The 23252-nt window shown below is 40.4% G+C and overlaps 1 protein-coding gene across 2 annotated transcripts in view; it reads right to left on the bottom strand.

Moving 5' to 3' along the window:
- The window catches only part of LOC148105837 (NACHT, LRR and PYD domains-containing protein 12-like), a 219542-nt gene extending 196642 nt beyond the window's left edge, over positions 1–22900 (bottom strand). Inside the window, exons 1-11 of one of the 2 annotated variants that reach the window (XM_087838937.1) lie at positions 22812–22900; positions 22562–22699; positions 22324–22443; positions 19275–19353; positions 18652–18880; positions 16756–18526; positions 16513–16686; positions 12392–12565; positions 12102–12257; positions 7508–7554; positions 6535–7359 (exon numbers count right to left, since the gene is read on the bottom strand). In XM_087838937.1, coding sequence (XP_087695063.1) covers positions 6758–7359; positions 7508–7554; positions 12102–12257; positions 12392–12565; positions 16513–16686; positions 16756–18526; positions 18652–18880; positions 19275–19353; positions 22324–22443; positions 22562–22699; positions 22812–22900 — 3579 coding nt within the window. In that variant the 3' untranslated portion in view covers positions 6535–6757. Of the gene's footprint in view, positions 1–6534; positions 7360–7507; positions 7555–12101; positions 12258–12391; positions 12566–16512; positions 16687–16755; positions 18527–18651; positions 18881–19274; positions 19354–22323; positions 22444–22561; positions 22700–22811 lie in introns of those variants that run through there. The other variant, XM_087838935.1, reaches the window with a different exon arrangement.
- Positions 22901–23252: the final 352 nt, after the last annotated feature.

The raw sequence follows: 23252 nt of genomic DNA on the forward strand, positions 1-23252 counted from the left end.
TGTTTTATTGACTGGGTTTAGATGATGGTATCACATTATATTGTTGGGAAAATGCCAAATGCTAAAGGGGAGAAAATGTTTGATATTACTGATGTTACCATTAACCAAAGCAGGCCACTGTAGAAGTCAATGACATTTTATAGAAGGAAAATAGAACCAAAGCAAAATGTAGGAGTTATATAGGGGATTGGTAGACTTGTCACATTCCAAATCCAGTTATGGAATAACAAACACTGGTCCAAGGGAAAGGGCATGTGATACGAGGTGGTGCTGGAGGAAAACGAGCAAAGTAAAGACAGCAAACCTATTTTGGTTCGATTTGATAAAGTCAAATTAAAAGAAGTACCATGACACTCAGAGGATCAACGTGAAACTAAAACATACGCAGATTTTGTATGAAGCACATGACTGATAACTGTTCTGTTTTAAGTTTAGTTTCTTATAGCACAGAGTGGATCACAGTGAGGGAAGAACAGGGGGGGAAACTGAGTTTTAAATGTGAAGTTGATGCTAATATACAGGTTTTGTTTCTAGGTCGTTCTGGGGATGCAGGCTCTGGGTTGAGCCAGGAGTTGAAAAGATCGAACATGATAATTAAACTGATTTTATTATTTAAACACAGGTTTGCAGGCCCGGAGCAAATATACTCGAGAGGAGAATCGCTGAGGTTTTCTGAGAAATGATATGATGAACCTTTTTCTTTTAATTTTCTAGTTGTGGTTTTGTTGGACACATGAAGATGTGTCAAAATGGGGGAGTTTTAGGTCTAATTTGAAACAATGGATTATATGATCAGTGTGTGACTTTTTGTGTGTTTGATCATTTAGCTACGGTAAAACTTAGGCATAAGTAATTGCTTTTATGCTTAAGCTTAACTGATTGAAAATGTTTGTTTTCTTTATGATTTCTTTTACTAGAATAAGCGCTTATAATCATTTTTCATACACACATTGTAATTGCACTGATAGGAGTTGCCACTCAGTCTTGTGAAGGTCATAAGCTTCGTTCAGCGTGACTGTCTGGATTGAAATATGGTAGGAAAAGGACTTAGAGTGCTTAGGGGTGAATGCAAACACGCTTACACACAGAAATAATAATTAGGCTAATCCTTTTGATTAGAGAGTCCCGAATGTGATATTTTGAACCAACTTTGAATAATCAAGAGAAGAATTGATGAACATATTAGATTATTGAGGTGCAGCAGAGAGAGGTGTTTTCCTTTTCTGTCCTTTACAGGAGAAGATTCCAGAACCACAGCAAAACCACGAAGGGGTTGGTGAGAATCCAGGAACCAAGAGGAGGGGCACCCAAAAGAAGCACAGAGCACAGAGAAACCTCTCAGAAAATGTGTTGGTTAGGTTGAAAAGAACATTAAAAGCTTGTTAGACAGAGGTTATAATGTGAGCACAAAGTAATGAAGGGTAATGGGAGGATTAGCTTTAGTAATAGTTTGTATGATTTTTATGTCAATTGCCCAAACACAGTGTTCAGACCGGATATGCTCCACCCGTTAAAGGGGGCGAAGGGACAAATGAAGTGAACTGTAAGTGTGTGCTTAGAAACCAGGAGTAAATGTTTAAAAGAGGAAACGGGTTAACTGTGTAGAGATCGTTTCCATAGACTGACAAAAGTAATGTTGGACCTTTTTACCAGGACAAAGTTAATTATATCTGTTTTTAGTTCACAGTAGTTATTGAGGGAGTCAGTTAATTAGGTTAACTCATAAAATGAGTTCAAAAGGGGGAGACTGTTACGAAATAAATATATATTCTTAGTGCTTATTTTCTGATTAGATTGTTCTTTGTACTTTGTAATAAAGTCTGTGAGAGAGGTCAGAGGGTGACAGGTCGCCTAGCAACAGAGGCTTTAGTAAGGGGAGGTTAAGAAACAGGAAGTTTAGTGCAGAGCTGCAGAGGCATATTAATAAAATACAGGAAACCAGAAAGAAAAAGCAGAACTAAGTAACACACACACACATTAGTCAGAGCAGAAGGAGTTGTTTTGATGGAAACTGTGTGTGTCTGTGTGTGACCTATAGCAGAACTATGTATACCCATTCTGGCTTCTAATGCTTTCAGACCTGAGCGTGTGTTAGTGGGTACAGGTCTCCGTTTCCGGAAATGTACAATAAAGATCATTTTTTGAACTTGACCACTCTGAGTCGGAAGTCTTTCTCTGTCGCCAAAAGAATTCAAAAGAAGGGAATTTAATAGTCACATAGCATCGATTTGTCACATGGCATCGGTATGTTAGGTTTTGGGATGAGAACGTGTTGGATGGTTACCTGTCTTGGTCTGGTGGAGGTCTCTTCCCATAAGAAGACTGATGACTTTTTCATTAACACTGAAGTGTTTCTTTCTTCTCTCTCCCCTCAGATGACTTCACACTATAACCAAGGACACCTCATAGGGGATCATCTGATTGTGGCTTCTCTAATAATCTTTCTAATAGTAATATTGTTCACTGTTATGTTACAGAGTGAAGTGAGATTAGTGCTGTAAAACTTCCATAACACTGAACAGATGCCACCACAGATATGTTGAAATCTCAGTCAAAACTAGCAAGTAAAAACAAATGAAATCCATGAATCAGAAATGCTGATTGTTGAACAGATAATTCAGTCTGTACATGAGGAGGATCCACTTTAGACTAAACTACATACAGAAACACAGGAACCAGGGCACAGTGTAAATCCAGGACCTCTGTGTGCAACAGCTGACCTGTATGAACACAAAACATTGATTGAAGTCCACGTTGATGCTTTCTGTCTGTTTAACTTTTACATTTGAAGTAACACATTTTACTTCAAACGCACAGATCAGGTAGAAAACTGTGGATTAGAAAACAAATTCATCAAGAAGGTCCTGAAGCAAGAAGTTCATCATTGCATAGAGTAAGAAAAAGGACATGAATCATCCCACGGGTATGTGCAGTCGTTATATTATCATCACCTAAATCATGTCTGCATACTGTGTGTGTGTGTGTGTGTGTGTGTGTGTGTGTTGCTTTTTTTAAATCTTCTACTTAGAGTTCAAATTTGGATAGTGATAAAAACTAGAGATGGACCGATCCGATATTACGTATCGGTATCGGTCCGATACTGACCCAAATTACTGGATCGGATATCGGCGAGAAATAAAAAATGTAATCCGATCCATTAAATATCAAAAAAGCACCTCACAAAGCTTGCTACACGGCGTAACTCGGCTCATAACCGTAGCACGTCGCAGCAGTATGCGTCACGTGATAGAGCCGCTGTGTGTATTTGTAGCCTTGCTAGCAAACCAGCATTTCATCTCCGAGGAAGTTTTCCCAGAGAGAAGTAAAGCAAGTGTGTAAGTTCATCTCTGAATGTTTGTAAAGCATTCCCACCTTAAGCTTAACAACAGATATATGGAGCGACTGCCTCTCTCGCTCTCTCTTGCTGCTACTTCAATCGTGAAACTGATTAATGATCAGCTGATCGTCTCTCTTCTTAGTTTTTGGCCCACTTCTCACCAGAAAGAGGAAACCAGCGGCTGAACAACAGCAGCACGTTTAAGCTTGATAGGCTGTTGTTAGAATTTATTTAATATTACTTTGTACACCAGGATCTTTTTCTACGTAGCTGACGGCTGGTAATTGTGCAGGGGCGGATCTAGCAAAGTTTAGCCAGGGGGGCCGATAGGGCATGAACAGGGAAAAGGGGGCACAAAGACATACTTTTCTTTCTTTTTCTCATTTAAAATATCTAGCTTTTAATAAATAATTATCTGACTCTTACACCCAAAGTTTTAATCTGATGTAAAATATATAGAAGTCCATTACTGTATATAGTAACTGTTAAGTCTAATATACCCTAGTAAGCTATACTACTTTTTCCTTTGGGAAGATACCATCTGTGCAGTCTGCAATTCTGTTGAAGAAAGATGTTGAATCTATTTAATTATTCTTGAAAAATAATTTCTTTCTGTGCATTTTTCCCCCTGCATCAAATTAAATTTGATTACATCGATTAAGCATCATGAGCTGGAGGGTGGGGGGTGGTTCCCTATTTTTTTTTTTGCTGGGAGTTTGCAACCCTATTAATTAGGTTGCTTAATATTTCTGCTAAATACTCTTTAAAATAACAGAATAGGGAGGATGGAGCAGGTTTACGTTTATTAGATTGATCAGTATTGCTGAACTATGAAATATTTTGTTGTATTTTTTACATACAGGTATAACAGAATAGCTTTAGTGTTGTTATTTATTTAAACTTGAGTATAAACTTATACAAAATGCAGCAAGATATTAAAAAAACGTTTTATTGATTAAAAAACACACTATATCGGATTCATATCGGTATCGGCAGATATCCAAATTTATGATATCGGTATCGGTATCGGACATAAAAAAGTGGTATCGTGCCATTTCTAATAAAAACATTGCACTGCTTCATTTAATATTTAATTGAACACATCTGTGGTTCAATTTGAATCTTAAATGTTTTGATTTCAAAGATGTGGTTCTGATATGAAGGAACAGAAAGTAAATTGTTGCCATGGATACAGTGAGACAGACACCTCAGACCCTTATTTTTTTATTTCTTTGACTTTTTATTTTATTGATTCATTTCTTTATTTTACATTTTAAAAAGTGTATTTGTCTGAATGAACTAATCCCCATTTTCCATGCTTTGTATCACTGGTCATACTGGGAACAGCCATAGAAAATGTTTGTAAAGAAGAAATCTTAAACATGAGCAGATTCTCAGGCGATTTCTGTTTCCTAACCATTGTTTCAGTGCACACGTCCCATCACTACATGTGTGTTAAAGATTTCTTTGGGATCAAAATAATCCACTGACAGTTATCAGTACAAACAGAATGCAAAAATCAAATGTTCAGACTTCAGAGTTACTGAAACAGAGATCTGAGGAAAACTGGTTCTTCACACGACTTTTCATGTGTGAACAGTAGAGGTGGTTTCATTTTCAAATGTAGGTATTGCAGTGAGGATTGCAGGGAGACATTTGCTGAATAGCTGGCAGCTCTGCTCCTGTAGACTGCCTCTGAATGTGTGTGTGGTAATAAAGTCACTTTAATTAAATGTCACCTGTTAGGGAAAACTTTGTGTTAACTGAAGAAAGTTCACTTCTCTTTCATTGCAGCTCCACTCTTATTTTTGATGCACTCATTTGTTTAATAAATGATTTCAATGATTTTGCCACACCTCTGCATTGTCAGGTCGGAGCATGTGTGCTTTTGATGAAATGCTGATATCATGACGCTTGATTGGGGAAAGATTTCCACAGGTGGTGTTGTTGGTCTCCTTCTTCCAGTTTTCTTGTTGCTGCCTCTCTCCTCGCCTCAGTTGCTGCAGCTGTATCATGTATGTTGTTATGTTACATACAAAGAGGAACAGGAATTTGTGACATTAAAGAGTAAAGATTCTTCTAATTGTTTTCCATCTCATCTCCTACTGCTTTAGTCTGCGTGGACAATATATGAGTAAATCATTACCAAGCCAGATTATATTTGGAATATTTAAAGCAGAGTACATTACAGTGAAATCTGCTTTCAATGTGACATTTACTTTGATCCTTTAAGACACAGTTTATACATCAGACAAACTGTTTGTAGAGCGATTAAATGTTTAATATTGTTGTTAAAGTTGTACAGATGAGCGTTAATCACCAACAGCTTCATTAATGTGGATGAACTGGACGGTTCCAGGGAAACTATCAGGATCACATGCCTCCAGTGGTCACTGTGAGTAACTACAACTCTGCACATACAATAATTAAGATGAAGATATGTTTTTATTGTAGAAAGATGAACCAAATTTAGTTTGACTCTCTGACAAACGATGGCAAGATAAAAGTAGTTTGTTAAAAAAAGACACAAAATGGTAACAATGAAAACAAATACAAACAACAGCATATCCTGATATGAGGTTCACAGATCAGGATCAATACAATATGTAGCAACCGACATTGATGTTGCCATGGTGACCACTGCCCTATATAGTATTTCTGTTACCTCACTTGTCTTAAACATCAACGCTGGCTGTTTTTCATTTTACTAATGAGTCCACTCTCTTCCCTCACTTTGGTCTCTTCCTCGTGTTTGAGCTCCTCTCAGAGAGGATTTAAGAAAGATCTTTGATGATGGCTGTAGCTCAGGAGATAGAGCAAGGCATCTAATGATCAGAAGGTTGGTGGTTCAATCCCTGACTGCTCCAGCTGGCACACAAAGTATCCTTGAGCAAGACACTAACCCTCTCCGATGCATCCATCAGAGTATGAACGTGTTAAACAAGAATCAGTCCATTCACCATGGAAATATCAAAGTAGAAAGTGATGTCAGTTATGATTGGCTGCACAGCGGGATCACATGATCAGGTGAGTGGTACAAATAACAGGAAGCTTCTCTTGTGGCTTTAATAATCATTTGAATTGATAACTTATGATTTACAGACTGTTCTTTATCTTTTCATTGTCGTCTGAAACACAGAAAAATATCAATGTTGGAAAATATGACATTTATATCTAGTTTCTAAAGGATGGTTTAATTCTCCAAAGGCCACCACAGACATGACAAAGTTATTTCATCATTATAATGCACAAAAACAAAAATCAGGATGAGCCCTGCTGCTCACCAAACTTGTGTTGAATAATAATTTGTGAATCATTTAGTTTAAAACATCAACTGACTGAATCCATGAATCTCATCATGTGTTTCAGAGTGAAAGACACAGACATGTACAGACTGAACTGTTTCTCTAACAGGTAAGACTAACTACACAGAGTCACTGACCCCAAAACTGCCTCTCTACCTATTAAGAATCTCATTATTTTTGCATGAAAGGAATATTGAGAAATGTGAGCCAAGAACCCAAATCCAGGATAAAGAGGTTCAGTGAATGTGGTGTGGAAGGTGTGGAGGTGGATCAGAGTGTCAGAGGAGACTCTGTAGAAGGACAGAGTGCCAGCAGGACAGTCCACATACACTGCTGCTCTGTTAGAGACAGAGGAGGAGGAGGAGGAGGAGGAGATGAGTGTACCCCTGTTATTGTGCCACACAGAGGAATAATGATCAAAGCAGAAAAGACTCCAGGACTGATCATTTCTACCAAACACACTCTCATCACTCCTTCCTTTCCTTTTGATTCCTCTGTAACTCACTGATATCCAAGCCCTCCACGTCCACTCGACCTCCCAGTAACAGCGACCAGTCAGACCATCTCTACACAGCAGCTGAAGATTGAAACCTTCAAATCTGTCTGGATGATCAGGATATGACTGAACCTCCTCCACATGTGTCACCTTCCTGTTGTTGTCAGACAGTTGGAGCTTTGTGTGCACTGTGTTTGTGTCGATTGTGAGTTGACAGGAATCTGATGGAGAGAACAAACACAATCCAGCTGCAGTTATTGATCCATCATCTGTTCATTGATTGACCCTTTGATGATGACTCCTGACATGATGAAGATGGTTGAATGTGTGCTGCTTTGTTTTCATGAAGCCCATTAAAAACACACTTACACTTCCTCAGACCTGGTCTCAACCATCGGACTCCAGCAGGCTCCACCCTGAAAGGAGGAGGGGGGTCAGAGCAGCACAGTCAGCATGCACACATGGACATTACATGGCTCTCATACACACACTGTTACACACTGATAAAGGAACAGTCCAACATTTTGACACATAAATGTTTCAACTTCAAAAGAGCAAAACTCATAATCACATCACATTTAATCTCCTTTTTTAAGCACGATGTCCAGGGAGTATTGACATGTGCCACAGTCAAGGTTCAACACACTGTGACATTCATGCTGTCAGGGAGTGGCTGCATATTAAATGTAAAGACTGGGACTGGCTACAAAAACTGATCCAGTACAGGTAGAGTGCAGGAGCCAGTGCATCACATATTTTGAGCTAATGCAGCGGTCATCACACCACATACTGCTTTCTATGTAAAGGAGCCTTCATTCTCAGATTAGGGCTGTTTGTGACCATAAAGTCTGTCTCACAAGGGCAGCCACTGGTCCAGGCGAGGATGCCTCCACAGTGGGATGTCTGAGGGTGCAGACATGGGTGAAGTTAGGACCAGGTGCCAGTGGACCTGTGGACCTCTGGAGACAGGAGTTATTGTTTCACTGCACCAAAAGCAGAGAGAAAGATGTTTATTAATAATCCTTTTAATTAATAAATGCTCTGTAGAGCAAATTTGTCGAAGGTAAACAAACATAAATGATGGAAACAGCATCAACCAATCACAATGCTGCACTCTTGCAGGAGGAGGTTGTGATTTGATGCATGTGATGAATATATTTATTTCTTATTCTCCTAACAGGAAAATTATCTTTGTTTTTGTATATTTATACTAACATAAGTGCATTTAAAGGCTCGTCATCTTGATTTATTTATTCAGAAATGATATCAAACAATAAAACAGGGAAACCCTGAATTAAATGACACAATTCTTGGTCATTGATGGTTACAGCTAACAGTGTCTCTGGGACCACTTTTGACAGCATTTGACTGAAGTGCTGGTTGGCTGCAGGGCCACCATGAAGGCTCTTTCTGGAGCTCTCCGGCTACGTCCACACTAACACGTTTTAGTTTGAAAACGCCTCGTTTTCTCTCCGTTTTAACCTCCCGTCCACACTGAGACGGTGTTTTCCATCCATCCATCCATTTTCTTCTGCTTATCCGGGGCCGGGTCGCGAGGGCAGCAGCCCAAGCAGAGAAGCCCAGACCTCCCTCTCCCCAGCCACCTACTCCAGCTTGTCCGGGGAAACACCAAGGCGTTCCCAGGCCAGCCGAGAGATATAATCTCTCCAGCTCGTCCTGGGTCTGCCCCGGGGCCTCCTCCCAGTGGGACATGCCCGGAACACCTCACCCAGGAGGCGCCCAGGAGGCATCCTTGTCAGATGCCCGAACCACCTCAGCTGGCCAAACTTCTCACCCTATCTCTAAGGGAGAGGCCAGCCACCTTTGAGAGGAAGCCCATTTCCACCACTTGTATTCACGATCTCGTTCTTTCGGTCACTACCCACAGCTCGTGGCCATAGCTGAGGGTCGGGGCGTAGATCGACCGGTAAATTGAGAGCTTCGCTTTTATACTCAGCTCCCTCTTCACCACGACGGACCGGTGTAGCGTCCTCATCGCTGCAGCCGCTGCACCAATCCGTCTGTCGATCTCCTGCTCCCTTCTCCCATCGCTCATGAACAAGACCCCGAGATACTTAAACTACTCCAGTTGGCGCAGGAACTCGACCCTGACCCGGAGTGGGCACTCCACCCTTTTCCGGGTGAGGACCATGGCCTCAGATTTGGAGGGGCTGATTCTCATTCCCACCGCTTCACACTCGGCTGCGAGCTGGAAGCCTTCACCCGATGAAGCCAACAGAACCACATCATCCGCAAAAAGTAGAGATGAGATCCTGAGACCACCTAAGTCAGGGGTCAGCAGCCATTTGGACCCGGTTTCCATGCAAAAGAAAACACTGGGAGCCGCAAATGCTTTTTGACATCTAAAATTAAGATAACACTGTATATATTGTGTTTTACCTTTATGCTTTGTGTGAACAACTAAGGTGTGTTGCTTAAATCCATGAAGTGCTACAGAGAAAATTACAATTTATTTATGTAAGTAACAGATTTTAAACTCTTAAAGAAATATAACAAAAGGAAAGACACCCAGCTGAACTAAAATGATCCAGCAAACAAAAACTGTTGTGAGCCACCACCCTCATATCTCCTTTGGGCTTTTGGAGCCTTGACCTGACTTTTAAAAAGTAATTGGAAAAAAATTCTGCTAAAAGATGAAAAATAGATATTTGCAAAATTCTGCCTAAATATGTATTTTACCTGGTTAATGTGTGTGGCGGGGCGTGGTCTGCAGCGCCGCTGCAGGGGAGGCGGACGCACCTGAGCGGCACCCGCAATCACGCCTCGCCGCCTTAACGTCTGTGCTGTTGTGTTGATGTGTGTCGGGCTGTGAGCTGCAAAGCTACAGCCGGCTGTATGCATACAGCAACCGTGTGTGAAAAGTGGTCAATAAAGAGATGCTGAAAAGCGTGTTCATGCAAACATCGTCGGGTCTGCCGTGATATGTTTACAATGGGACTTCTGCGCACAGCGTCTGCAAATCGAGGCTGTATGAAGTTACTCTCATCTTTACGCAGGACTGTAAGCTGTCATCTGTGAGGCGTGAGCGGTGTTTGTTTTTAACATAGTTCATGGTGGAGAACAGCTGCTGACATAATGTGGATCTGAAGATCTATAACTGGCCTGCCTGGGGTTGAAAGTCTCGATAAATGCGTGGCGTTTCGGCGGGTACACCGGCTTCCGCGAGTGTGACGGATATTTTGAGCGATGAAGAAATAATAGAATATAATTTTATTTTTATACTTCAATATCACAATAATCTTCCAATTTAGAACTACAAGTTAAAAAGGAACTAACATAAATAAAATACACTTCAGCTAAATACTTCTAATTTATTTTCCCGGAGCCGCACTATAAGGACTAAAGAGAGCCGACCCCTGACCTAAGTGAAACCACTTGGCTACGCCTAGAAATTCTGTCCATAAAAATTATAAACATAATCGGTGACAAAGGGCAGCCCTGGTGGAGCCCATCACCCACCTGGAACGAGTCCGACTTATTGCCGGCTATGCGGACCAAGCTCCTGCAACGGTCGTATAAGGACTGAATGGCCCATAGCAATGGGCCAGTCACCCCATACTCCCGGAGCACCCCTCACAGGACTCCCCAAGGGACACGGTCGAATGCTTTCTCCAAGTCCATAAAACACATGTAGACTGGTTGGGCAAACTCCCATGCGCCCTCGAGTATCCATGAGAGGATAAAGAGCTGGTCCAGTGTTCCAAGACCAGGACGAAAACCGCATTGTTCCTCCTGTAACCAAGCTTCGACTAACGGTCGGACTCTCCTCTCCAGCACCCTGGCATAGACTTTCCCAGGGAGGCGTTTTCGCTCAAGGAAAACGCTGTGTTTTGAACACGCTCTCGAAAATGCATACATTTGAAAACGGTGCTTTCCCTTCACAGTGTGGACAGCAAAAACGCAGACTTGAAAACGATGACACCTTTTTAGTCATGTGATGCAGTCATGTGACCAATTAAACAAAGATAGTGGAGGGCGTTATACAACAGTTGTTTTGTTTGCTCTCATTTTTGACAGCCCTATTAAAGGTTAATATCAGTCTGTACATGCTCCAGATAACTTTTCTTCAAATTCTGTAACTCTCACTCGCTTTTGCAACTTTGTACTTTTGTGTTACTCACAGCAACAACTCCACCTCATTGTTAGTCCATTTAAAAACTCTGTGCTTTTCCTCATTTTGCTGCGACGTTTCAACGAGCCGGAAAGTGAATAGATGTCAGACAGAAATGAGGCAGGCCGGATCTTCTTGCGTTTCATGCATGCGCAGGACTGCAACATAAGCGTTTTTCAGCCGTTTCAATGTGGACACACAACCTTGTGAAAACGACTGAAAACAATAGTGTGGACGCGGAGCATTTTCAGACGAAAACACCGTTTTCAAATCCATCTGGGCTAGTGTGGACGTGGTCTCAGTGGCACAGCACATATCCTGCAGTGCAGGCTGCAGGGTAACAGGACCAGTGGTTGTCCTTGCTAGATTGGCTTTACAGTCAAAAACACCCACTGGTCTGGGCCTAACACCCAACCAGTGACCTGGTTTCCTCCACCAGCTCCATCCCTTTGTTTCTTAATCTTTGCTTTCTGTTAGCAATGAATGACTGATTTGAATGATTGACTTATATTATATTTAGTGCTGTCAACATTAACCCGTAATTACGGCTAAACATGTCCTGGACATGGTCTCTGCACACAGATAAAACTTAAAATAAATAAAGAGAGTGAAAATGTCAGTTCCTTTCCAGAGATCAGTTTGAACAGGCTGCACAGTTGTTGCTGACAGAGATTTTGTCCTTTGAGACCACATACAGACATCTACCATTTATGTTAGACCAGAAATGTGTGATTGTTCAAATTACACTGGTTTCCAGCATTAAGTAATCAGACAGAGCCAGTTTCCTCATCTATCAGACACTGTTTGTGGCTGTAACGGCCATCTACATACCTCAGAGTGTCCAGTCTTAGCTGCTCAAGCATCTTCACTGCAGCCTCTCCTGGGTTATTGTAGCTCAGGTCCAGCTCTTTCAGATGGGAAGAACTGGAGCTAAAAGCTGAGACCAGAGACTTGCAACCTTCCTCTGTGATCAGGCAGCCTGACAGCCTGCAGACATGACAAATACTCTTAGGGAAGAGAAAAATAGCTAAATGCAAACAGGAAATTACAGCCAAAAATGAATTAAAAAAAGACATGTAAACATCTAAACCTCATCTACTGAACATTTCAAGAACGCTGACCTGAGTGTTTCCAGTTCACAATATGGACTTTTCAGTCCAGAAGACAAAACTTTCACTCCAGAGTCCTTCAGGTCATTGTTACTCAGGTCAAGCTCTCTCAAACTGGAGGGCTGGGAGCTGAGTAGTGAAGACAGAGTTTCACAGCTTCCCTCTGAGAGATTACAGACACTCAATCTGAAGAGACAATAATGAGAAAAATAATAATGTTAAACTTTCTGGTCTGAACCTTTGAAAAATACATGATCTAGATAAAATATCATCTCTATAGAAGTTAAATCGTGTGGAGGGTTAATTAATCATCAATAATTAATCAATTAGTCATCATTAAATAATTAAATCAATGTCATTAATGAATTAAGTTCAAAATACTTAATAAATTAAATATATACATCACTGATTTAATGCCAAGTAATTTCCAATAAATTAATTACAAATTTATTGATTTTTAAATATATTTAATTAATCACTTATTGACACATTTAATTAATTATTTAAGAATCTATTTATTTAATTCATTTGGGCCCTTCTAGCCCTGCAGCTGTGCATGTGCTTACATATCCACTGGTATGTATCCTACAGGTATTCTCACAGCAGTGCTGCTGAACATTAAATGACCAGCAGATGTCAGTTCTTCATAATAAGCAGTTAAACGAGGCTTTGTGTGATCTGTCTTTGGGTGAAGCAATAAAGCCGGAAAAATTGGACACATTCACAGAGCTTTACCACACCATCACTAGACAACAATGGAATTATTTTAACTAAAAACAAATAATCAGAAAGTCTTCTGCCTGGTCTCGTACCTCTGTGTTTCTGTAACATGAATAATGAGCTGAAATTCTCCTCATGACACCACCGATCAGCTCGAAGGGCCCTCGAGTTTACCTGCATGCATCCTGTTCACCTGTCAGCTGTTTAACACCTGCTGCTTATTCAGGAAACACGCCCACATTACCTGGTGACAGTCACAGTTTAATGTGGGCTGCTGTTTGTCAATATAAAATAATTTAGTTCCAATATTGTGCTCGCAATTTGCAAATGTACCGTATTATTTGGACCATAAGGCTCACTGGATTATCAGGCGCACTGTCGATCTTTGAGAAAATTACACGATTTTAAGTTTGTTAAGTTTGTTAAGTTAGTTTCGTCAGCGCACAGCTGCTGGAGCTTGTGCTTACCCTCAAAGTGACCGATCTGGGTTAAAAAGGGGATTCAAAAGAAAGGGCGATGGACACTAAGATAACTACAGAATACTTTATAAGTGAACCTGTTGCTTTAATACAGATTTGGGCTATTTGAATTTAAATTAAATAGATTTATTGACAGACATCAATTAAATAAGTAAACATGTACCTCAGTAATATAGTTCTGCCACTTATCTGCTCTAATGACTGGAAATCTGATATATGGTATAACTTTTGGAAGTCTATTAAAATAAAACCAAAAAAATAAACAAATAAAATCAGATGTGTGGTCTTTGGTTGTTGTTGTTGTTGTTGTTTTTAATTTGTTCAATAAGCAGATGTTGGTGTTTCGGCAATGCAGTAACTTAAGTTTAAAAGGCTTGTTAGAAACTATAAAACACATCATACAGACTTGTGGACATTAGAAGACATTATGTCTAACAAGCCTTGTACAGTCAACTGAAACAGCAACATTATCTCTTTTATTAAAACATGCATATACACAGGTAACACTGCTTATTGAAAAACCCCCAACAAAGATCAGATCTTAATCAGACTTTATTTTAGAATACAGTTTAATAATATTTTTTTAAGGCAGTTTAATAATTTCTGGAGCAGGCTGAACAGCAGTCTTCATTATCTACAAACAGCATGAACATGCTGTGGTGAAAATGCTCTCTTTCCTCCTTAAACATCTTTTTAATGTTAGTTTTAATAATTTAATGCTTGTTTCAGAAGCATAGTCTTAACTTAAAGTAACTCAGGTCAGACCTTCATGAACCGAAAACTCACAGCTGCCAACTCTAGTTTGTGGCTAGACTCAGTTTGTTGAACCTGTGCCTTGAAAAAGGCTCCTGTTTGTCCCTCATGTTTGTTTTCATATTTTAGACTTTGCTTCTATTGGACCTTTTATCAGTAACACGTGCTTACTCTTTGCAGGAACAGTTGAAAGTAACATAAATAAATAACTCGGGAGAGATAGTCAGCAGGGGGTAATGCGAGTTGTGTGCCACGTTGTCAGCGGTATACAAGCTCGACCACTTGCAAGGTGAGCTGGCAGACATCACTGAAATCATCTGAGATGATTAGGTTCATTTTGACAAAGTGAGCAGATATTTAAAGATTATGCCACTACATTCTTGTCTGGAAGATATTAAAGTGTATTTGGTGACACACAAAAAAGGGTAAAGTTTAAGTATAGTTTGGGTCCACACATGTCCAAACCCTGGTGCGTAGGCCTACATAGTTTTGAGAAAAGCCCACTGAAAGAACGCCCACCACTCCCTAACCTCATTGGCACTCAGACGTCCTCTTCAGAAAGCCTTAATGTTTGGCATGATTGTAGCCAAAAGACTTATTCTTAGAGCCTGGAAATCACCATCTCCTCCATTGTTTAGGGTTTGGCTACGTGAGATGATTGCATGTTTGTATATTGAAAAGGTTCGTTATCGTCTGGCTGACACTCATTTTAAGTTTGTCGAAATCTGGGGCCCTTTTCTCAATCATATTAACAGGGATTCAACATAAACTTTAACCGGTTTGACTGCACTTTGTGTTTGTGTGAAACTGCACTTCTGCCGGAACCTGATTCCTTCCTGGACTTGTCCCCCACATCTGGTGAACTCTCTGTTGTTGTCTAACCTCACACAGAAGATCTTTTGATTTGTACTGGCTAACCGGTGTATTTTTTCTTTTCTTTCCTGTTTGGGTTTTTTTTTTGCTTGTTTGTTTTTGGTTTTTTTCTGTGCTTGAATGTTATTGTTTTTGTATCTTATGTCCTTTGTCTGGTGTGATTTTATGTAACTTCGAACTTAAAATCTTATAAATAAACATTAAAAAAAAAAGAACGCCCACCAGACCAAAGCAATGGTTTTGACTTGATCAGCATTAACCCCGCCCCCTGACTTTGATGGGTGAAGATTACAAATAAAATGTATTTATGAACAGCGATGCAGGGCCAGGAGTAGCAACGTGAATTAAATAAATACATCATTAAATAATTCATTGAATGTGTCAGTAAAATAATTAAAATAGAAAACAAACCAATAATTGATTAAATATGTGATTAACTAATTTGAATTGTACATAAATAAATAATGAAACATTTTAAATGAAATAAATGGATAATTCATTATCAATATATATTTTTAATTGATTATGTACATTTTTAAATTAATTACTGAAATAATTAATTCATTAGTGATGTCTTTATTTAATACAACCATAAAATTATTGCTAGTTTACTCAAAATCAATTTAAGACATCAATATTAAAGGTTAAATTATGATAATGAATACATGCAACTATAACTGATTACATAAAAATGAGGATTTCTTAAGCTAAAGCCAAAGTGCTGATTCATTTGGCATGTTACTCTCAAATGTTTTCCCTAATAACAATAACATAATTACACTTTAGCCACAAGAGGGCAGCAGCATTAATATAAGTCACATGTATATAAAGGTACAATGATTATATTACAGTGATTTTGACAAAAACAAAACAGACGTTGATGGCAGTGTGTTTCCATGACAGATCTACCAACCAATCACAACTAATTTTTCTTGGTAGTTTTTTCCCTGTAGTTCCTCCTTTTGAGAAGTGAATAACTTGACCAGATCTTTATCAAACCCCACTGGTAAATAACTACAAGGCAGGACAGATAAACTGACACAAGTTTATCTGTCCTGCCCTGTAGTTATTTATCTGTTCATTTCTGACACTTTTTCAACTTCTTGCACAAGCAAATGTAGACTGTTAGCAGCTGATAGTTAAATCTCACTAATTCACAGTAGTTACACTGACTAAAAATCTGGTTTTAAATGGTTTTAGAAGAAAAACCTTTGAAAAAGATTTTAAAGTAAGGATATGTCAGTATAAAAATAAATGTAGTGTTTAAGTTGCAAATTTCAAGTCAAATCACAAACAACAATATCTGACCTGAGTGTTTCCAGTTTCCAGTTTCCAGTCTTCAGTCCAGAAAACAGTACTGTCAAACCTGAGTCCTGGAGGTTGTTGTTACTCAGATCTAGAGCGCTGAGCTCACAGTCTTCTAGTTGAAGAGATGAGGACAGAGCTTCACATGCTCTCTTTGACAGGTTACAGCTATTCAGACTAAAAAAAGATATAAATCATCATAAATAAAGTTACGATAAATTAAATAATAGAAACTTTATGACTTACAGAGCTTTTTTAGAGGCTTTGACCACTGGCAGCAGCCTCAGAAGAGCCTCCTCTGAAGCAGAGTATTTCTTCAGGTCAAACACATCCAGATCTTCTTCTGATGACAGTAAGATGAAGACCAGAGCTGACCACTGAGCAGGAGACAGTTTATCTGTGGAGAGACTTCCTGATCTCAGGGACTGTTGGATCTCCTCCACTAGAGAACGATCATTCAGTTCATTCAGACAGTGAAACAGATTGATGCTTTTCTCTGCAGACAGATTCTCACTGAGCTTCTCCTTGATGTAATGAGCTGCTTCTTGATTGGTCTGTGAGCTACTTTCTGTTTGTGTCATCAGGCCTTGCAAACGAGTTTGATTAGTCTTCAGACCCAAGAGAAAACGAAGGAACAAGTCCAGGTGTCCATTGGGGCTCTGTAAGGCCTTGTCCACAGCACTCTGATAAAAATATTTCTCTGTCTGAGAGCTTGTTTGTTGTTCTTCCAGCAGATTGAGTCCAGAGTTGATGAAGGTCAGATGGACATGAAGAGCAGCCAGAAACTCCTGAACACTGAGATGAACAAAGCAGAACACCATGTTCTGGTACAGTCCTCTCTCCTCTTTAAAGATCTGTGTGAACACTCCTGAGTACACTGAGGCTGCTCTGATATCGATGCCACACTCTGTCAGGTCTGATTCATAGAAGATCAGGTTTCCTTTCTGCAGCTGATCAAAAGCCAGTTTTCCAAGAGACTCAATCATCTTCCTGCTCTCTGGACTCCAGTGTGGATCTGTCTCAGCTCCTCCATCATATTTGATCCTCTTCACTTTAGCCTGAACCACCATGAAGTGGATGTACATCTCAGTCAGGGTCTTGGGCAGCTCTCCTCCCTCTCTGGTTTCCAGCACATCCTCCAGAACTGTAGCAGTGATCCAGCAGAAGACTGGGATGTGACACATGATGTGGAGGCTTCGTGATGTCTTGATGTGGGAGATGATCCTGCTGGTCTGATCCTCCTTTCTGAATCTCTTCCTGAAGTACTCCTCCTTCTGTGGGTCAGTGAACCCTCTGACCTCCGTCACCATGTCGACACACTGAGGAGGGATCTGATTGGCTGCTGCAGGTCGTGTTGTTATCCAGAGGCGAGCAGAAGGGAGCAGGTTCCCTCTGATGAGGTTTGTCAGCAGCTCATCCAATGAGGTGGACTTTCTTGTTTCAGTCAGGATTTTAGTTTTGTTGAAGTCCAAATTAAGTCGACACTCATCCAGACCATCAAGTATGAACACAACCTGGAAGTCTTCAAGCCTGCAGATTCCTGATTCGTTAGTTTGATTAAAGAAGTGATGAACAAGTTCCACCAAGCTGAACCTTTCCTCTTTCAGCACATTCAGCTCTCTGAAAGTGAATGGAAATATGAACTGGATGTCCTGGTTGGCTTTGTCTTCAGCCCAGTCCAGGCTGTATTTCTGTGTTAAGACTGTTTTCCCAATACCAGCCACTCCCTTTGTCAGCACTGTTCTGATTGGTTCGTCTCTTCCAGGTGAGGCTTTAAAGATGTCTTCTTGTCTGATTGTTGTTTCTGGTCTGTCTGGTTTCCTGGATGCTGTTTCAATCTGTCTGACCTCATGTTCATCATTGACCTCTGCAGTCCCTCCCTCTGTGATGTAGAGCTCTGTGTAGATCTGATTCAGGAGGGTTGGGTTTCCTGCTTTAGCGATCCCCTCAAACACACACTGGAACTTCTTCTTCAGTTGGGCTGTAAGTTCACGTTTACAGAGTGGAGCAAATATTTCTGAAGGTAAGAAATTCAGAAAAAAATATTATACAATAAATATCATAGCCTTTCAGTACCCTGAAAGGATGAATGTCTATTGGTCCATTTCATGAGCTATTCAGTCTTTAGAGAAATTCTCTTACTGCTCTGCAGATGGTCAGCCATCTCATGCTGCTTAAGTCTCCTCAAGAAGTGGAGTGTGATCTTCAGAAATGCTTCTCTGCAGCTCTTTCTTTCATCTTCATCCTCACCTTCAAACATCTCCTCATCCTCCATCTGGCTCTTTAAAGTTTCTGGGTGATCTGGACTCAGAACCTTCTGGATCTTCTTCAGCTCGTTCTTCACAAACATGGTGATGTTTTCCTCCAGCAGCTGGAAAAGAAGACTATATGAATTACCCAGTGGTAAATGGACTGGTTCTTATATAGCTCTCTTTGATACTCTGTGCACACAAAGCATTTTATACAACATGCCTCGTTCAACCAAGCACATTGTTCTATGCTTAAATACTTTCTTTCACACTCTGATGGATGCATCAGAGGACAGCTTGGGTTTAGTACGTTACCCAGTACATTTGCCAGCCAGGGTTTGATTCACAAACCTTCTGACTAGTAGCTGACCTGCTCACCTCCTGAGCTACAGTCACCCCAATCTGACTGAAATCATGGAGCCCAAACTCTGATTTATGACACTGACAATCCTCTGGTCCACAAAGTGCAGCATAGACATGACTGAAAAGAACAAATGTAAACGTAGTACTACAAACCATAACCACAGAGTCCAGGTGTGTTTGATGTTGCTGTGCAGACTGGCCAGTGGAAACCTCTGCTCTCTCCTGGTCCACTCTGTGGAGAAGTAATGAATAATTAGCTCATGTTATGTCTGTCCACACACAGACACAAGCTAAAGGTCCATGAAGTGATGTTTGGATGGTTCAGTCAATCAGATGACTGTCATGGTGAAGCTTTGCTAGTCCTGGTGATCCCACTGAGAATTAACAACTCAGTTTCCAGATGTCTGTAGTTTTCTGCTCAGTTTCTTTAGTCCAACAGCTCTTACCATCTCCTGCATAAAGCTTTCCCTCCATGCTCAGATGCCCTGGAACAAGGAGCTCTCTTTATATCAGTGACTGGTTTAAAGTGCCAACTTGCAGTGCTCGCCAAACTTTGTGTCAGCAAAAGTAGTGCTAATGTTTCTTACATTTATTACATTTTTACACACACAAATCAATGAACGCAAAAACATAAACTTTTTAGACATTTTGTTTTACAATGTTACAAAACTCACTTCACAAATACACAGTCTGATTTACAAGTACAAAATATTTATGACCACAGTTTGAGCCGATGTATGTCCCGAGTCTGTGGACTCAGTAGTTTTGTTTTGATTGTTATTGTCTTTTGTTACAATTTCATTCTGACTAAGATTTTCTAGTTCTGAGGTTTTGGTTTCTGTGTTCCCTCTGTACTGTGTTAGTTTTGTGTCACTGTGTTCACTTCCTGTTTTATTTTGACAGTGCCATGTCCTATGTTAGTGTGTCTACTTTTTCTTCCCCTTGTCTGGTTATGTCCAATGAATCCTGCTGTGTCTCCCTCCCTTTTCTCATTCCCTGATTGCTCTGTTGTGTATATGAGCCCTTTGTTTTCTCCTGCTTGTTGCTGGTTCATCTGTGTTTTCTCCCCGTGTCTCCGTTTAAGGTTTCAGGTTAGTTTTTTAGTTTTTTCAGTAGAGGTTATCTTAGCTTCTGCACAGGCCATCTCCACTGCACTTCACCGTTTCAATAAAGCTCACTCACTTCACAGCAGTGTCGGCATCTTGGGTCCTTTATTAAATTCAACATGGCTCGCCCCGCTAGCCGTGACATAAGATGTGAAAAAAATATCCAAAAAAAATGAGGGACAAACAGGGAATAGTTTTAAGGTGCAGGACCAACAAACTGAGTCTAGCCATAAACTCAGAGTTGATTGAATTAGCATTTTGAATTGGCTGATCTGAGTTACTTCAATCAAGTCTATGTTCACTTTGAGTTAAGATTATACGTGATTAATGTAAAAGAAAAAAGCCATCATCAACAACTGATTCTGATTTAGCAGGTTTTCAAATCTAAACGGTACCCATCCCTAGCTGGCTGTAGTTAAACCTTTACTTAAAAAGCATCCCTAGACCCAGCTGTCTTAGCTAATTATAGGCCAATCTCCAACCTGACAATACTTGAAAGAGTAGTTGGGGGGAGACAATCAGAGGGGCAGTGTGATGATCTTATTTTACAAACTACCGCAGTCAAGTCATTAAGGGAGACGGGATCAAACTGCTGTAAGACAGCTGAGCACACAGGAGAAAGACTCAGATCTGAGGCAGCAGTCGGCGAGACAAGAGCCCTAATAGATAGAACCTTGTTGTTAAAAATGCTAAAAAATCATCACAAATACTTGGTGAAGAAATGACTCCGACATTATCACGTGAACGAAGAAAACGATTGAGGACATTAAAAAGTACCTGAGGCCTGTGACTGTTTACTGACACTAAGTTTAAGACAAACTCAGTCTGCAGTTTTTACAGCTTCTTGGTGAGCAGAAAGACAGAAAGTCCTTAAAATCTGTAGAGAAACATACAATCTGTCCTTTTTCCATCTCCTTTCGGCGCGTCTACAGTCACGTCTAAGGGAGTGCGTATGTTCATTCAACCACAGCTCTGATAAATGCTTAGCGCGCAGAGTCCTGAACGGAGCAATAGAGTCCAAAATATCAGTGCAGGTAGAATGAAGAATGTCCGAAAGGTCCTCAACACTTTAACAGCTGGAGTTCATTATTCCAGAGTCCATAAAGGCAGCAGAAAAAGCGGCGCTGTTAGAGCATTAAGCGCTCGCTTTTTACACGCTGAGACGCACGGCTTATCTACCGAGCAGCGCAGCCTTAGAGTGAACAACACAGGAAAATGATCGGAGATGCCCAACTCAGATATTTCAGTGATGCACACATCCAGCCCGTGGGAAAGCTCCAAGTCTAGTGTGTGACCTTTTTCATGTGTGGGACCAGTAACCCACTGGGTCAAGTTAAAAGAGTCAATAATATTTAAAAAGCCCTTGACCAGAAGTTTAGAGTCACAGCAGACATGGATGTTGAAATCACCAAGGCAGCATCATCAGAAGACAAAGCACACCCAGCTCTATCTGTCCATGAAGCCAGATAACACACACCAATGAGTTCAACTGCAGGAATGTCATAAAGACATAAAGACCTGGATGGCCGCTAACTTTCTGCTTCTTAATTCAGATCAAACTGAGGTTATTGTACTCGGCGCTACTTACTTTCAGACTGTGAAACATCACAGAGGCTGCAGCTGCAGATCTTTTTTTTCACCTGGAAATTTACTTTAAATGTCAGATGGAAAATGTATTGCTCAGTTTAACCAAAGTAAGAACAATAATCCATAAACCTTCATAAAGACAAACATCTCCCCAGAACATTGAGCTGCTGAAGTGTCACTGAAGGGAAAAACTATTTGTCCTCCTCCATCCAGCAACACCTGAAACACCTGAGTGGAAGCTCCTCCCTACACTGTGTTTGAAGCAAAGCACAAAGGAGACACCTGCTGGAGCAGCTGGAGTCCTACAGACACTCAGCCTCTTCACTACACAAACACCTCCTACAACATCCACTCTTTCCACTCTGACTGCTGTGTTTGTGGAAACACTCCAACACACACCGCTTCACATACCAACATAGAAATGTGTGTGAAAAAGAGCTGAGCTGATATTAAACATGAGGATTTATTCAAAAATACAGAGTCAGGAACAACATCTAGACACACATTACCTCTCAGCAGCAGAAGAACATCCTTTAAAGTCTACACCCCAATCCTTCGACTTGTTGCTCTTTAAGGAAACACAGCTGGGTTCAGGTCCAGGAGATTCTGGCCTCTTATTGATCCTAAAAGAAAAACAATAAATGTAACAGCTTCATGAGATAGGAAGGAAAAACTGGAAATATTAAATTAAAGACATGATGAACAATCTGAAACTCATAAAAATAATGAACTTACTCTTTGTCACATAACAGTCTTTTGTTAAAGTTTACAATAAAATCTTTCGACACGTCGCTCTTTAAGGAAACACAGCTGGGTTCAGGTCCAGGTTCTGGATTAGTTTCAGGGTTATGTCCAGCTGAGCCTGGTACGCCCCACAGCTCTGGGCTTTAAAACAACACACACAGAGGTATGAGTGTGAATAATGATGGAGCAGTGATGTGAGTGCTGAGCTGTGACATGGAGAAGAGTCATGGACAGTTAGAGATGGTCATCTCACCTCTGAGCTTTGGTCTGGCTCTCATGTTCCCCACACAGAGTGGTTTTAGAGGGAGGGACTCCCTCCTCTCTGTCCTCACACTGATCCATGCTGCTGAAAACATCCAGATGAACAGAATCAACTTTTTGGGGATTTACTGGATGATTGAGCATCAAGACACTTTTTAATATTTTACTAATTTCTGAAGCTTTTTACCAACTTTGTTCAAATTGGTCTGCTGTCATTTTATTGTTGACAAAAAGAGATTTTGAGTTTGACTGTTGATGTTTCCATGTGGGACTGTTGCTGCAACACCAGGATGTTACTACAGAATACACTTTATATTGTGAGCACTTGGATGTTAGTCCAGTGGTCCTAAACTGACACACCTGCACCTGGATTCATTCTGACCAGATTTGATCCCAACAGTGTTTCATACTTAATACATCAGACACAAACTCT

Source organism: Neolamprologus brichardi, chromosome 3 (assembly GCF_056152115.1).
Source record: "Neolamprologus brichardi isolate AB-2024 chromosome 3, ASM5615211v1, whole genome shotgun sequence".
Classification (NCBI taxonomy): domain Eukaryota; kingdom Metazoa; phylum Chordata; class Actinopteri; order Cichliformes; family Cichlidae; genus Neolamprologus; species Neolamprologus brichardi.